Source organism: Bos javanicus, chromosome 11 (genome assembly GCF_032452875.1).
Source record: "Bos javanicus breed banteng chromosome 11, ARS-OSU_banteng_1.0, whole genome shotgun sequence".
Taxonomy (NCBI): Eukaryota; Metazoa; Chordata; class Mammalia; order Artiodactyla; family Bovidae; genus Bos; species Bos javanicus.
The window spans coordinates 103,522,263-103,536,365 of NC_083878.1; the positions used below are offsets into that span (position 1 = coordinate 103,522,263).

Below are 14,103 nucleotides of genomic sequence, written 5' to 3' on the forward strand. Positions count from 1 at the left end.
AGGCTCCTCCGTCTATGGGATTTTCCAGGCAACAGTACTGGAGTGGGTTTCCATTGCCTTCTCCAGGAGATCTTCCCAACCCTTGGATCAAACCCAGGTCTCCCGCATTGTGGGCAGACGCTTTACTGTCTAAGCCACCAGGGGTTCGATCCCTGGAGAAAGGGATGAGGGGCCAATAAAATGCAGCCCCCTCCATGGGTGGCAGTGCAGCGACGCTCTCTCTCGGATCCCAACCACACCCCTTTCGGGTGGGCACCACTGTCAGCCCAATTTACAGACTCAGGGAGACGGCACACAGAAGCACCCTGGCCCGTGACCCCGCTCACCACACCACCTCAGCTCCCCCCAGGGAAGGTGTGGCCACCTCCCTGACGGCACCTCAACATCCGCGAGCTGACACGCGCACCTGAGTCGGCATAAACACGGCCTGGACTTGGCGCTGGCCCTCCGGAACGCCCGTCCCCCTGCGGCCCCGAGGGAGACGGGGCACTGCCTCTGGCTCTCTTTGGGGTGGGGCTGGATCACGTCCCCCCGGTAGGCGGGCAGCATCACCATGGCCAAGGCGGCCATGGCAGCAGGGCTGGGAGCGAAGGCGGAGCCAGTGAGCCTCCGTCACCGCCTGCCCTTGGCCCAGATGGTGCTTTCACGGGGCAGCCCTGGGCCCACAGCCTCATGCTCGGCCGCCTGGCGTCCTCCCCAGCTCAAGGTGAGCTGGCCGCTGCCTGGCTCCCGGTGCTGGCCTGTCCCGGTCCCCTGGCCCATGCTGGAAACTCTCAGGACAGTCACGGAAACGGGGTGGGTGCAGTGGGCTGCCAGGCCCTGGACTGGCAAAAGCCTGGGACGGTGGGGCTTCCCAATGCACTGACCCTCAGTGGAGGGTGAGAATTCCGGGTGACCTCATGACAGCATAATAACCCCGTGTCATGCAGCAGCAGAGAGCCGGGCCTGCAGCTCTTGCTGGGCCCCCAGGCAGCACGCCCACCCCGGTCCTCCTAGGGCACCAGGGCCAGCGGCTGCCGTACGTGGTGAGCTGGCCTGGGCTGGGGTCAGGCTTGGCCTGGGCCAGAGTGGGGATTATGTGAGGGGCTAGGGCCGGGGGTGGGCAGGGGCAGGCATGGGCTCAGCCGCACACTGGTGTCGGGCTCAAGGCTCAGCTCCGGGTTGGGGTCAGCCTGAGGGTCCGGGCACAGGAGAGGAGCCAGCCCAGGGCAAGTCACCAGCAGCTGGACGAGGGGCTGAGAGGTTCGGCCCTGATACTTCGGCTTCTGGGAACTGGTCCGGGGAAGCGTGCCTGGCATCCCGCTCCCTGGCACAGGCTCAGCACACCCCTTTGACCACAGAAATGGTCGCTGTGGAGGCCTGAGCGTCCCCACCTGGCCACCTCCAGCGGGCTTCCCATCACCTGCTCGACAAGCCCGGCAGGGCAGCGTGGTGGGGAGGACGTGGGCTCTGCGGTCTGCTGGCCCTGGGCTCGGCATGGTCCCCCAGGAGGAGAGCTGGTTCAAATCCAGCTCCGCCCTAGCCGGCAGGGTAACCTTGGGCAACCAGGGACCCCACCCCCGCCCCTGGGTATTGTGAGCTCTGGTGAGTTCACCCCTGCAGCAGGGCCCTGCAGAGCGGCCAGCACTCACCAGCGGTCCGTCTGGGAATAGCTCAGGGGCTGTGATATTTATCAATGTTAGCAATAGCCCTGAAGGCACTCCTTCCAGAATGGCCCCTAAGAAAGTGGGGGGGGAGTCTGCATCAAAAGACCCCAGACCCTGTAATTCCAGGCAGGCATGGAGAATGGAGAGCTGTCCTAGAGGTTCCCTCTAAGGGACTCCCCCTGGGGAGCCAGGGATGCCTGTAGGTGCTGCCGTCTGGGCAGGACGCAGAGCAGGGCTCTGGTCACTGGGACACAGCCCCAGCTTTCGCTGCCAGTCAGAGCGGGAACGGCCCGGGACGGACCCTGCCTGGTGCCCCACTCCGCCCCGACTCAACCTCCCTGCCGTTGGCACCGGGTTGGGGCAGGTACAGAGCCGCCCGGACCCCAGATCCAGCCTCCGGCCCTGGGGCCCTCAAACACACTGGTGACCCAGAAAGACGGCGCCCCTCTGCGGTCAGGTTCCCCAGTCGGCAGCCCCGTGGGGTCAGCTCTGCCCCTTGCCCCTGGCCCGGAGTCCCGCCCTGCCCAGGCTGGCCCGCTCCACTGGGGACGTCACCTGGTGAAGCTGAAATACATTCAGGGTGTTTGGGAGTGGCTCGGGCCCTGGGACACTGACCCCGGTCTGCACAGGGCAGCAGGCCCTTCCAGGAGGGCTGCAGGACGCGGCGTGTCATGGCACGGTGCCTGACACGCAGGGGGGGCAGCAGGTCTTAGGACGTGGCTGCAAGTTTGGGTGGCGGGGGGACATCGTCAGGAATGACCACGGTGTCCCCCACACAGCCCTTAGAGTCTGGACAGCTGAGAGGACCCCCAGACAGCTCCATCTCCTTCACTCCCCCCGGCAAATCCCCCTGCGACCTTGGTGAGAATGAACGTCCTTCCCGCCCCTCCTTCGCTCTGGCCGCAGGATCACACACCCGAGCAGAGGCCTGACCCCAGGCCTCTGAACGACTTCCCTCCGCTAGGCCCTCAGGCTTCCCCATCAATTGGGGTCCCTGGGGCGGGGGGCATCCTCCCAGCATCTTCTGGACTCCCAGCCCCCTCTGGAGGGCAGAGAGAAAGGGTCACTCTGAGGGCAAGTGGCAGGAGCCCCAACACGAGAAGGTTCTCCTAACAGATGAGCCTGGTGACCCTTTGTTCCTAGCAGGGACTAAGCTGCCCCCAGCAGTCAGCAGAGACCGACTTCTCCAGGAAGAAGCTGGGCCACAAACACGGCGGGGCAGTCACTTCAAACCCTCCGTGTGCATGCTGCATGCGTGTGCGTGCTCAGTCGCGTCCAACTGTGCCACCCCACGGAGTGTAGCCCGCCAGGCTCCTCCGTCCCTCGGATTCTCCAGGCAGGAACACTGGAGTGGATTGCCATTTCCTTCCCCGGGGGAATCTTCTCCACCCAGGGATCGAACCTCCTGCATCTCCTGCTTCGAAGGCAGAGTCTTTACCTGTCGAGCCACTGGGGCTACTGGCGATAAAAGCACAATCCTGGACATGAATGCGGGGTGAACTTGGAATCAGACCCAATGGCCTCTGTCGCCCTGTGAGCTCTGACAAGCCCCAAGTGGGTTCCCTCTCCTCCTGCCCACCTAGCTGCGGAGCCCCTTCCAGACGCAGCCGCTCACCCCGGAGTCAGGCCGCTCCCGGCCCAGGGCCCCCCGTTCCTGCCACCCCTGCACGCCACACTGTTAGTTTCCACGGGGGCGGCCACCTGGCTCTGAGCCGGGCTGCAGCTGGATGGCCACGAGTGGCAGAGTTGGGTCCCCCCTGGGGTCACGTTCTGCGCGGCTCCAAGAAGGCCGCTGGGCAGAGGTGATAATGGGGGGCGGACAGCCGCCCTCCCCCCTGCAGGTGTGCCCGCAGCATCTCAGCTGAACCCCTCCAGCGGGTGTGGGGCCTGCAGCCCGCCCTCCTGACCCCTCCCCGGCTCCTGCCAGCGTGATGCACTCTCCAAGGAAGATCCCCTCCCCTCCCTGGGAGCGGGGCCCTGTTTGTCTGCTTCCCCTCCCCCAGGTCAGGGATGACTACGGGGTGGCAGTGGCCTGAATGCAGATGCAGATGGCTGCAGGAGCCCCCGGAGAAGGCAATGGCACCCCACTCCAGTACTCTTGCCTGGAAAATCCCATGGACGGAGGAGCCTGGTGGGATGCAGTCCATGGGGTCACTAAGAGTCGGACACGACTGAGTGCCTTCACTTTCCCTTCACTTTCATGTAGTAGAGAAGGAAGTGGCAACCCACTCCAGTGTTCTTGCCTGGAGAATCCCAGGGACGGGGAAGCCTGGTGGGCTGCCATCTATGGGGTCTCACAGAGTCGGACACGACTGAAGCGACTTAGCAGCAGCCATAGCCCCCAGCCCAGCTGGGCCCCGTGTGGAGGAGTTGGGGGTCTCATCTCAGCTGTCCCACTGAGGGTCCCTTGGGAGGAGCCCCACTCTGATGGCTCAGACAGGCTCAGCCGCAGTCTCGTGTCCTGGCCCCGGCAGGACCGGAAGCCGGGCAGGAGTCTCTACGGCCGGCCACTCCCCCGGAGCTGGGAGAGACAGCACCCATGGGTCTCCAGGGCCAGGCTGGTTCTGATCAGAGCAGCGTAGGCTCATGAAGGACAGGGTTCTCGGCTGGGAGGGGCTGGTGCAAAGAGCAAGCCCATCGTCCCCGGGTCCCTCTGCCCGGCTCCTGGTGGGTGCCGTGGTGGGGTCCCGACTCCAGGCTTGCCAGGTACCCCCTGGTGACCTCGGGGAGGGCGTTCAGTTTCCTCATCAGGAAAGTGGGCACAACAGCAACTTCCTTCGGTGGGGCTCTCGTGAGTGTCAGAAGACACCTGGTACTCAGTGCCCGCCCCAGGCCGGGCACCTGGTGAGAAACGAGAGCAGACGCCTCTGTCCACACTCGGGCCAGCCCAGGCCTCCTGCCGTGCCTGACCCCCACAGCCAGGCCGGAAAGCGGTGCCCCGCCCGAGCAGCTGGTTCTGTCCCTCGCTGCCACCCGGGGCCGTCCCTGGCCGGGGCCACCGCCCCCGCAGCCCCCTGTAGCGTGAGAGGTGGCCCCGCCGGCTGGCAGAGGGCAGGACGGCGCTGTCTCCTGGAAGCCGGCCTGGCTTTGCTCTGAACAGCTGCGCTGTTTACTGTCCCCGCCGCGTCCCCAGGAACGCCGGCCCGAGCAAGCCCGAGCAGGCTGCGGCCCTCGGCCCACCACGCCCACAGCCCCCGGGGCCCCCGGCAGAGACCACAGAGGAGGCACAGCAGCAACAGTGGGCACGGCCCTGCGCGTCGCCACGGCACCTGCCGGCCGCCTGCCGGCCCAGCCTGGGGACGCAGGGCCCGAGCGTCTCCACAGGAGCAGGCTGGGGGGCTGAGGGCCAGGGGCCAAGAGGCTGCAGGAGGCCAGCCCGAGGCTGAGCCAGGCCCTGGGCCCTTCGGGAAGTGACCTGCAGACAGCCTGCCCTGAGGCTCAGAGACACACGTGTCCCCTCGGACAACCCCACACACACGGACATACAGCACACACACAGACACACAACACACACACACAGCACACACACAGACACACAACACACACACCCCACACACAGACAACACACACAGACACACATACACCACAGACACACAACACACACACCTCACACACAGACACACATACACCACAGCCACACACCATACAGACACACAACACACACAGACACAAAACACACACATGTCACATACAGACACACAACACACGCACCTCACATACAGACAGCACACACAGACACACATACACCCCAGACACACAACACACACACCTCATATACAGACACACCTCACACACAGACACACACACCACACAGACACACACCACACACCACACACAGACACACAATACACACACCTCACACACAGACACACACACCACACAGACACACAACACATACACCTCACACATAGACAACACACACAGATACACATACACCACAGATACACAACAGACACACCTCACACACACACACCACACAGACACACAACACACACACCTCACACACAGACAACACACACAGATACACATACACCACAGACACACAACACACACACCTCACATACAGACACACACACACAGACACACAATACATACCACACATAGACACAATACACATACAGACACATAACACACACACACCTCACATACAGACACACACACACCACAGCCACACACCATACAGACACACAACACACACAGACACAAAACACACACACATCACATACAGACACACAACAGACACGTCACATACAGACACACAACACACGCACCTCACATACAGACAACACACAGACACACACCACACACCACACACATGGACACACAATACACACATTTCACACACAGACACACACAGACACAAAGCACACACACCTCACATACAGACACACACCACACACAGACACACAATACACACACCTCACAAGACACACAGCACACACCACACACAGACATACACCATACACCACATACATGGACACACAACACATACACCTCACACACAGAAACACAATACACAGCACACACACAGACACACAATACACACACCTCGCATACAGACACCCAGCACACACCACACACACCACACACCTCACACACAGACACACAGCACACACCACACACACCACACACCTCACACACAGACACACAGCACGCACCACACACCTGGACACACAATATACACCTCTCACATACAGACACATAATACATACACCTCATACACACATACACCAGCACTCACCACACACATCACACACCTCACACAAAGAAACACAATGCACAGCACACACACAGACACACAATATACACACCTCACATAGACACACAATACATACACCTCACACACAGCACACACCACACACACAGACACACAATATACACACCTCACATACGGACACAGCACACACCATACACACCATACACCTCACACACAGAAACACAATACACACACTTCACACAGACACACAGCACACACCACACACATGGACACACAACACACCCCACACACACAATACACACATCTCACACACAGAAATACAATACACAGCACACACAGACACACAATATACACACCTCACATACAGACACATAATACATACACCTCACACACAGATACACAGCACACACCCCACACACAGACACAGCACACACCACACGTGGACACACCACACACACACACCAAACACAGACACACAAGGGACACAGACACACACAAGCAACATAACACACACACAGACAACACACTATACATACATAGACACACCGCACAACCACACAGAGACACACGTTACACCCTACACGGCACACACACGACCCACACAGGCCTGGTGTGCCCCCAGGTGAGCTGGCACTATCACCTTGCCCACGGCCACACAGCCCGGAGGCCTGCCCTGGGCGCCACCTCCCTCCCAGACTAGGAGCACCAGCGAGGCCAGACAGGAGGCTGTGGACGCGACACGCCCAGCCTGGCTCGGCCCTCGGCAAGGGCCGTAGGCACGCAGACCCCTCCTGGGGGCAGGGCGGGGGAGGGAGGCTGGTCTGCACTGGGCCCAGCCCAGGGAGAAGGGCCTGGGGAGGCCAGGCGGGGCTCAGGCGGAGCCCCCAAGGACTCACCCGCTGGAAGCTGGGAGGGCACCGGGCAGCGGCCGTGGCCCAGAGGCAGGCAGCAAGCGGAGCGTGGGGACCAGGGCACCCAGGCCTCTGGGCCCTCAGGAGGCCGGGTGCCAGGCTGGGAGGGAAGCCGCCCTGATGTTGCCAGAGAAACCCTGGCATCCGTCTGATACTGGGACTCCTCCTCCAGGCGCGAAGCCTGGGGACCTGTGTCAGGCGCCAGGGGCCTCACCTGGGCCAGCGCCCCGCCTGGGCAGAGGCAGGCGGGCCTTCAGGACAGCCTCCCCACGGCCCAGAACTGCCCTAGCCCCGCCTCTGTGGCCGCGGGCCCATCCAGCCCGCTGTCTCCCTCCTCCCCAGAGCCCCCACCCCCCACGCGGGGCTCTGGGAGCAGGAGCCCTGGAGGTGGACGGGTGGCATCCCTTCCGACACAGGACAGCAGGTTTGGGTCCCCGGGCAGCTCACGCCTCCAGAGCAGCCCTCCAGGCCTGGAGACCAGGTGGGCGGGGGCAGGGGGGCAGGGGGGAGGGGAGGTCCCAACACACCACACTCACTGCCCACAAAGCCCCTCACGGTCTTGGGGTCACCATGGCAGCCCCACCGGAATGGCCGGAGGTGGCGGGGGGTGTTGGGCACCTGTACAAGATGGATCCGCGTGCAGATGGGTCTTGGGGTGTGGGTGGCTGGGCTGGGATCTGACGCTTTCCTGTGGCCCTTATGCTGGTTTTCCAACTAGGGGCGCTGGTGAGTGGAGGGGGAGGTGTGTCCAGCCCCCCATCCCTACCCTGTCCAGCTCCAATTGAAGGCCTGTGGGGGCAGGATGCTGCCCAAGGGTCCTGGGGGCTGCCCGGTAAATGTCCAAATCTCCCCTGCCAACAACTTGGCTGGCTATGGGGCAGTGCCAGCAGGTGGCGCCCTCTCCCCATCATAGTGGGGGTGCGGCGGGGGGCGGGGGGGGGCGGTGTCCCACAGGGTTTTGATGTTCCTGCCACACCCCACCCCCACAGTTATGTTTCTCCCCACCCAGAAAACTCTAGAAAATAGTCTTTTGCCAAGAAAGCCTCTTGGTGTTCAGGAAATTGGGATTTAGGGGACAGGAACTTGCAGCAGTCTGGCCTCTTACATACTCAGGGGCATGTGTGCCCCTTGCCGCCTCTGGGGGCGGTATGCGGGAGCCGCAGCCGCTCGGCCCCCGGGGAGAGCTGGACACCGACGGACACCAGCTCGGACTGGAGCTGGACCCTCCAGGAAAGACCGCCCTGGAGGTGGCCGTGTCCCTGGGACACAGGGTCCAGAGGGGCCGACCCTGTGGCCGGCGGGTGTGGAGCGCGAGCCCTGCGGCCGTGCCTGGGCCTCCTCGGGCCCCAGGAGCCCAGCCCCGGAAGACGGATGGGCTCAGGCATGTCCACACAGGTGGGCTCTGCCCATCAGTGTCAGAGAGACAGGGGAAGCCACCTGGCCCGAGGGCTGGGCAAGGGGGCTGGAGCCTGTGAGGAGCCAAAGTTCCTCCTTCGGAGTTTCTGGAACATTCCCCCCGATCCCAAGTTAAGCAAACAAGACCCTGACACTACCCGGGGTGGGGGGTGGCGGGGGGCAGACAGCAGCACATCTGCTGTCCGGACTCTGCCCCCGGGCCTCTGGCACCGCCTGGGGCTGCCCAGTCCAGTCGCTGCCCTGAGCGGCCGCACCAGCCTGTGCAGAGCACCTCCCTCTGGGGTTCTGAGATGCAGACCTCAGATCACCACCGCTGAAAACAAACCACTTTTTTTCCCTTATTGAAAGGAAACGCTCCAGCTCCTACGCTGAGACAAGTCTCCCAGCCACCAGGCCACCTCCTCAGTGCGTGGATTCCAGGCCTGAAAACCGGCTCAGGGCCAAAACCCCTGCCAGTGACCATGGCTTTTTTTTTTTGATCAGGGCAGCCACCCTGGGCGCCTCAGTCATCTGTCTTCATTGGCTGTGACCTGTGAGCGCCTTCCCCAGAGGCACCTGCAGTGAGTGCGGTGGGCAGGGGGATGGCAGCCACCATCAGGATGTCGGGACACAGGGCCGGGTAGACACTGATGCCCTCGGACCCCTGTCAGGCCGTTACCAGGGTGCTGCCCGGGGCCCACCTGACAGCGGGTTTGCGGGGTCACAGATTCCCGTGATCGGCCCCCTCCCTAGTCTGTGGATGTAGAGCTGGACACCCTCACATTGGATCCATGTTCTGTGGGCTAGGAGCTATTGTTGTGATCGTGGTGGGAAGGTCAAGGGTATGAAAAGTCTCCCCTCTGAGGTCCAGAGAGTGAAACAAAACGAGCGTCGCCTCCCGGCGCCCTCCTGGAGGGTTTGAAGGACGCAGGCCGGTCCCCGCACCTCCGTTTCATTGGCTAGGCCAGGCCCTGCTGAAATGCAGTGGACCCAGGACGCCGACCACAGTCTCCGGGGCAGGGGGACGCGGCCCCAGGGACACAGGGCCCCACGGTGCGGGGCGGTCTCCGGCCCCATCAGAGGCGGACGGCGTTGCCTATGTGGGAGGCACACAGCGCCCGCTGCAGACCTGCCCAGGGCTGTCTGACTCCGCTGCCCTGAGCCACACACGTCACGTCCACCCGTCCTCTCGGGGGCACGATGCTGCCGGGCTGGCCGATCAGACCCAGGGTGACACGCACACCCTAGAGGTGGGCCTCGGGCAGAAGCGGATACGACAGCCAGGACTTGGGAAGACCACAAGACTGCTGCACCATGAACGTCCCAGAGGTCCAGGGAAGGGTGGCATTCCCGGGCGTGCCCTCCAAACCCAGGCCCAGTGGTTACATCTCACACCTCCTGCTGCCAGCCTCTTGGCTTCTGGAGAAAGCAGGGCGCGCCTCCAGGGATGCACTCTGGCCCTTTCCCAGGTGGCGCGGAAGGCCGCTGGCCTGGAGGGCGGTCCGGAACGGGAAAGGGGCCCCAGCTGGTGGGCTGGTGTTGCCCAAGTCCACGAAGGGCAAGGCTTGCGGGGTGGGGACGCAGCCAGGAGGAGAGCCGTGGCCCAGCCCGGGGCTCCGCACCCTGGCATGCCATCGGAGGAGGGGCTCCCCCCGCCTGGCCCTGAAGCTCTGCGTCCTCCCCGGGGCCCTGGGTGCTGTGTCTGGATAAGGAAGGAATCGAGGTTAAGTGAGGTCATGCGGAAGCAGCGGCTGGTCCTACAGCATCCAGCGTCCTTACAAGAGGAGACCCCGGGGCTCCCACTCTCTCCTTGCCCCCATGCGCACGCCCAGAGGAAAGGTCGCGTGAGGACACAGCGAGGGTCCTCACCGTGAGCCAAGTCTGCCTGGGCCTCGATCTTAGACTCGGTGATGTTTCGTTACACAGCTCGAGCTGACTAAGAGACACGCTTACTGGGCCCTGACGCAGACACCGGGCCAGGCTCCAAGCCCTCAGGCGCTGGGCCCGGTGAGCCCACCCAGGCAGGCCCAAGAGGGCTTTTTTCTTTTAACATTTATTTTGTTTGGCTGCGCTTAGTCTTCATTCTGCACAGGCTTTCTCTAGTAGCAGAGAGCAGGGGCTACTCTTGGCCCAATCCTTTGGCCACCTGATGCAAGAGCCCACTCACTCGAAAAGACCCTGATGCTGGGAAAGTTTGAGGGCGGGAGAAGGGGACGACAGAGGATGAGATAGTGGGATGGCATCACCGACTCGATGGACTCAATGAGTTTGAGCAAGCTCCGGGAGATGGTGAAGGACTGCATGCTGCAGTCCATGGGGTCGCACAGTCGAACATGACTGAGCGACTGAACAGCAACAACAGGCTTCTCAGTGCAGTGGGTTCTCTTGTTGCCGAGTGCAGGCTCGAGGCCCGTGGGCTTCAGTAGCTGCAGTGCCCAGGCTCTGGGGCGCAGGTCCAGTTGTGGTGGCACATGGGCTTAGTTGATCTGCCGGATGTGGGATCCTCCCAGACCAGGGATCGAACCCATGTCCCCTGCATTGCAAAGTGGACTCCCAACCACTGGACCACCAGGTAAGCCCACAAGGGGGCTTTCTGACGGTTCGCAGCAGCTCCTTGCCCTAATCCTGAGCTCTGACCAGCCCTGCAGAGAGAGGGAGGGATGCTGGGCCCTGGGGAGAGAGGCCCCGCCCCCGCCTCTCCTTCCTTCCTGCAGCTTGCCCACCTAGCTGCCCCGGGCCTGATGCGGTTCTCTGGGGAAAGGTCCATGCTCTCGTCCTGAGAGGTTTGCGGTCTGAAGGAAGGAGGGCTGTGCCGACCGCGGGCAGTGGGGTGGGTGGCAGGACCATGTGCTATTCCTACCAGGGGCTCCTAGGGCCTCACGCGGCGGCCACCGGGTTTGCTCCACAGACGGCTGCCCCTGTACACGTGAGCTGTCAGCCCTGGATTCCTTAGGGCCACAGATACGGAAGCCCCACCCCCAGGGCAACCTGAAAACCATGCACGGCCATCGGGCTTGGTGTCCCCAGGGTCCTTCCCTCTCCACCCCCACTCCGGGGTCCTGACCAGATGACTCGGATATCAGGAAAAGGACCCACTGTCCTTGTCCCAGGGTCCCCATGATGAATAAACACATGAGAAGGGTCCCTAGCGCCCCCCCCTGCTTACTGCTTAACCCTGGGCTGAGGGCGCACAGGGTTAGGAGAGGAGCAGAAAGCCAGGAGAGGGCGACCGGGGGATGCGGGGGTTTCCATGGCAACCATGAGCTGCCTGGGCTGGAGCCCTGTGGGGGGTGGGGCACGGCAAGGGTGTGGTTCCACTCTCCTTTCCGTCTGTTTCATCAGGGCTGGGACAGACAGACGTTGCCCGAGGACTCCATTGAGGGGAGCAGCTCCTCCAGCCACTGCACGCCTGCCTCAGGCCTCACCCCCCTCCCGGGTGGCCGGGGATGGGCGGGGGGTGATCAGCACCTCTTGAGAACACCTGTGAAGAGCTCCCAGAGCGCGGGGTGCCCTGAGCAGCTGGCCGCCGCCCTGCTCTGCCCAGAGTTCTGCGCCCCCAGGGCTGGGTGCGTGTGAGCACAGAGCCCTGCCTGCTGCCCACCCCGCCCTCCCCTCCTCCCGGGAAGCCGCCACACATCCCCTGAGCGCCCCAGTTCTCCCTTGATGTGGCTCTGGCCCAGATCTGGGGTGGCACGCTCCCCCTCCAGCTGGCCTGGCAGCCCAGACCTGCCCGAGAGTGATGGTGTCTGAGGGTGGGGAAGGGTGGGGGCTGGGCCTCTCCTCCTCCATACCTGGCGGTGGGCAGGGCCTTCAGGCAGGTGGATGAGGGGGCTCTCGAGGGGTGAGCGGGTATCATGGGAACCAGGCATCCTCCAGCCTCTGTGACCACACTCTTGGCGTGGCATGTGACACATAGGTGATGAGCACCAGTGCTGAGGGGTGAAGGTCAAGGGAAATGAGAATGTGGGCAGGGGTATTGAAGGGTGAGGGCCCCTGCTGCAGGGCCCAGGGCTCAGAGACCTTCCTCTAGCTCCAGCTGCTTTTCCATGTTCCCGGCCAGCAGGCCAGCTCCTGACCGCAGCCTCGTGGCCCCAGGGGCACCTGGCCTTGCTGCCAAACGGAGCATCTGCCCCAGTCGTTGTTCAGTTGCTCAGTCCTGTCCGACTCTGTGACCCCAGGACCGCAGCCCGCCAGGCCTCCCTGTCCATCACCAGCTCCCGGAGATTGCTCAAACTCATGTCCACTGAGTCGAGGATGCCATCCAACCATCTCATCCTCTGTCGCCTACTTCTCCGCTTCCTCCTGCCTTCAATCTTCCCCAGCTTCAGGGTCTTTTCCAATGAGTCGGCTCCTCACATCAGGTGGCCAGAGTGTTGGAGCTTCAACATCAGTCCTTTCAATGAATATTCAGGATTGATTTCCTTTAGGATGGACTGGTTTGACCTCCGTGCTGTCCAAGAGACTCTCAAGAGTCTTCTCCAACACCCCAGTTGAAAAGCATTAATTCTTCAGTGCTCAGCCTTTTTTAATGTCTCACATCCATACACTACTAGAAAAGCCATAGTTTTGACTATATGGACCTGTGTCAGCAAAGTCATGTCTCTGTTTTTTAATACACTGTCTAGATTTGTCGTAGCTTTCCGTCCAAGGAGAAAACATCTTTTAATTTCATGGCGGCAGTCACCGTCCACAGTGATTTTAGAACCTAAGAAAATAAAGTCTGTCACTGTTTCCATTTTTGCCCCATCTATTTGCCATAAAGTGATGGGACCAGATGCCGTGATCTTAGTTTTTTGAATGTTGAATTTTAAGCCAACATTTTCACTCTCCTCTTTCATTTTCATCAAGAGGCTCTTTAGTTCCTCTTCGCTTTTTCCATTAGAGTGGTATCATTTGCATATCTGATGTTACTGATATTTCTCCCAGCAATCTTGATTTCAGCTTGTGCTTCATCTAGCCCGGCATTTCGCATGATGTACTCTGCATATAAGTTAAATAAGCAGGGTGACAATACACAGCCTTGTTGTGCTCCCAATTTGGAGCCAGTCCGTCGTTCCATGTCCGGCTTTAGCTGTTGCTCCCTGACCTGCATACAGGTTTCTCAGGAAGCAGGTAAGGTGGTTTGGTATTCCCATCTCTTGAAGACATTTTTTGTCTTTTTAAGGATTTGCTGTCCCAGAGGGGCCGGCAAACTCTTGGCCCATGGGCCCCATATACGAGACTCTCGTTGCCGTGCTCCAGGGCTGTGCCACGGGCTTCCCAGCAAAACCTCATTCACCGGGCTCCCATCTGAGGGAGAAGAGAGAGGCCCAGAGGAGGGCTGGGGCCCAGCTCATGAGCAGCCCTGCTGCGTCCCAAGCCCCACGCTCGCCCTGCGCTGTAGCTGGGAGGGGTCCCAGCACAGAGAAGCCTCTTCTCCATCAGTGACCACCTG

General features: G+C 61.6%; 1 protein-coding gene across 8 annotated transcripts in view; it reads right to left on the reverse strand.

Annotated features, from left to right (window-relative positions):
* CCDC187 (coiled-coil domain containing 187) overlaps window positions 1-1,670 on the reverse strand; it is a 48,332-nt gene extending 46,662 nt beyond the window's left edge. For 6 of the 8 annotated variants that reach the window (XM_061434052.1, XM_061434051.1, XM_061434048.1 and 3 more), the window contains exon 1: window positions 1,374-1,669. In XM_061434052.1, the coding sequence (XP_061290036.1) occupies window positions 1,374-1,399 (26 nt within the window). In that variant the 5' untranslated portion in view covers window positions 1,400-1,669. Of the gene's footprint in view, window positions 1-378; window positions 1,347-1,373 lie in introns of those variants that run through there. The other 2 variants (XM_061434049.1, XM_061434050.1) reach the window with 2 other exon arrangements.
* Between the last annotated feature and the right edge of the window lie 12,433 nt (window positions 1,671-14,103).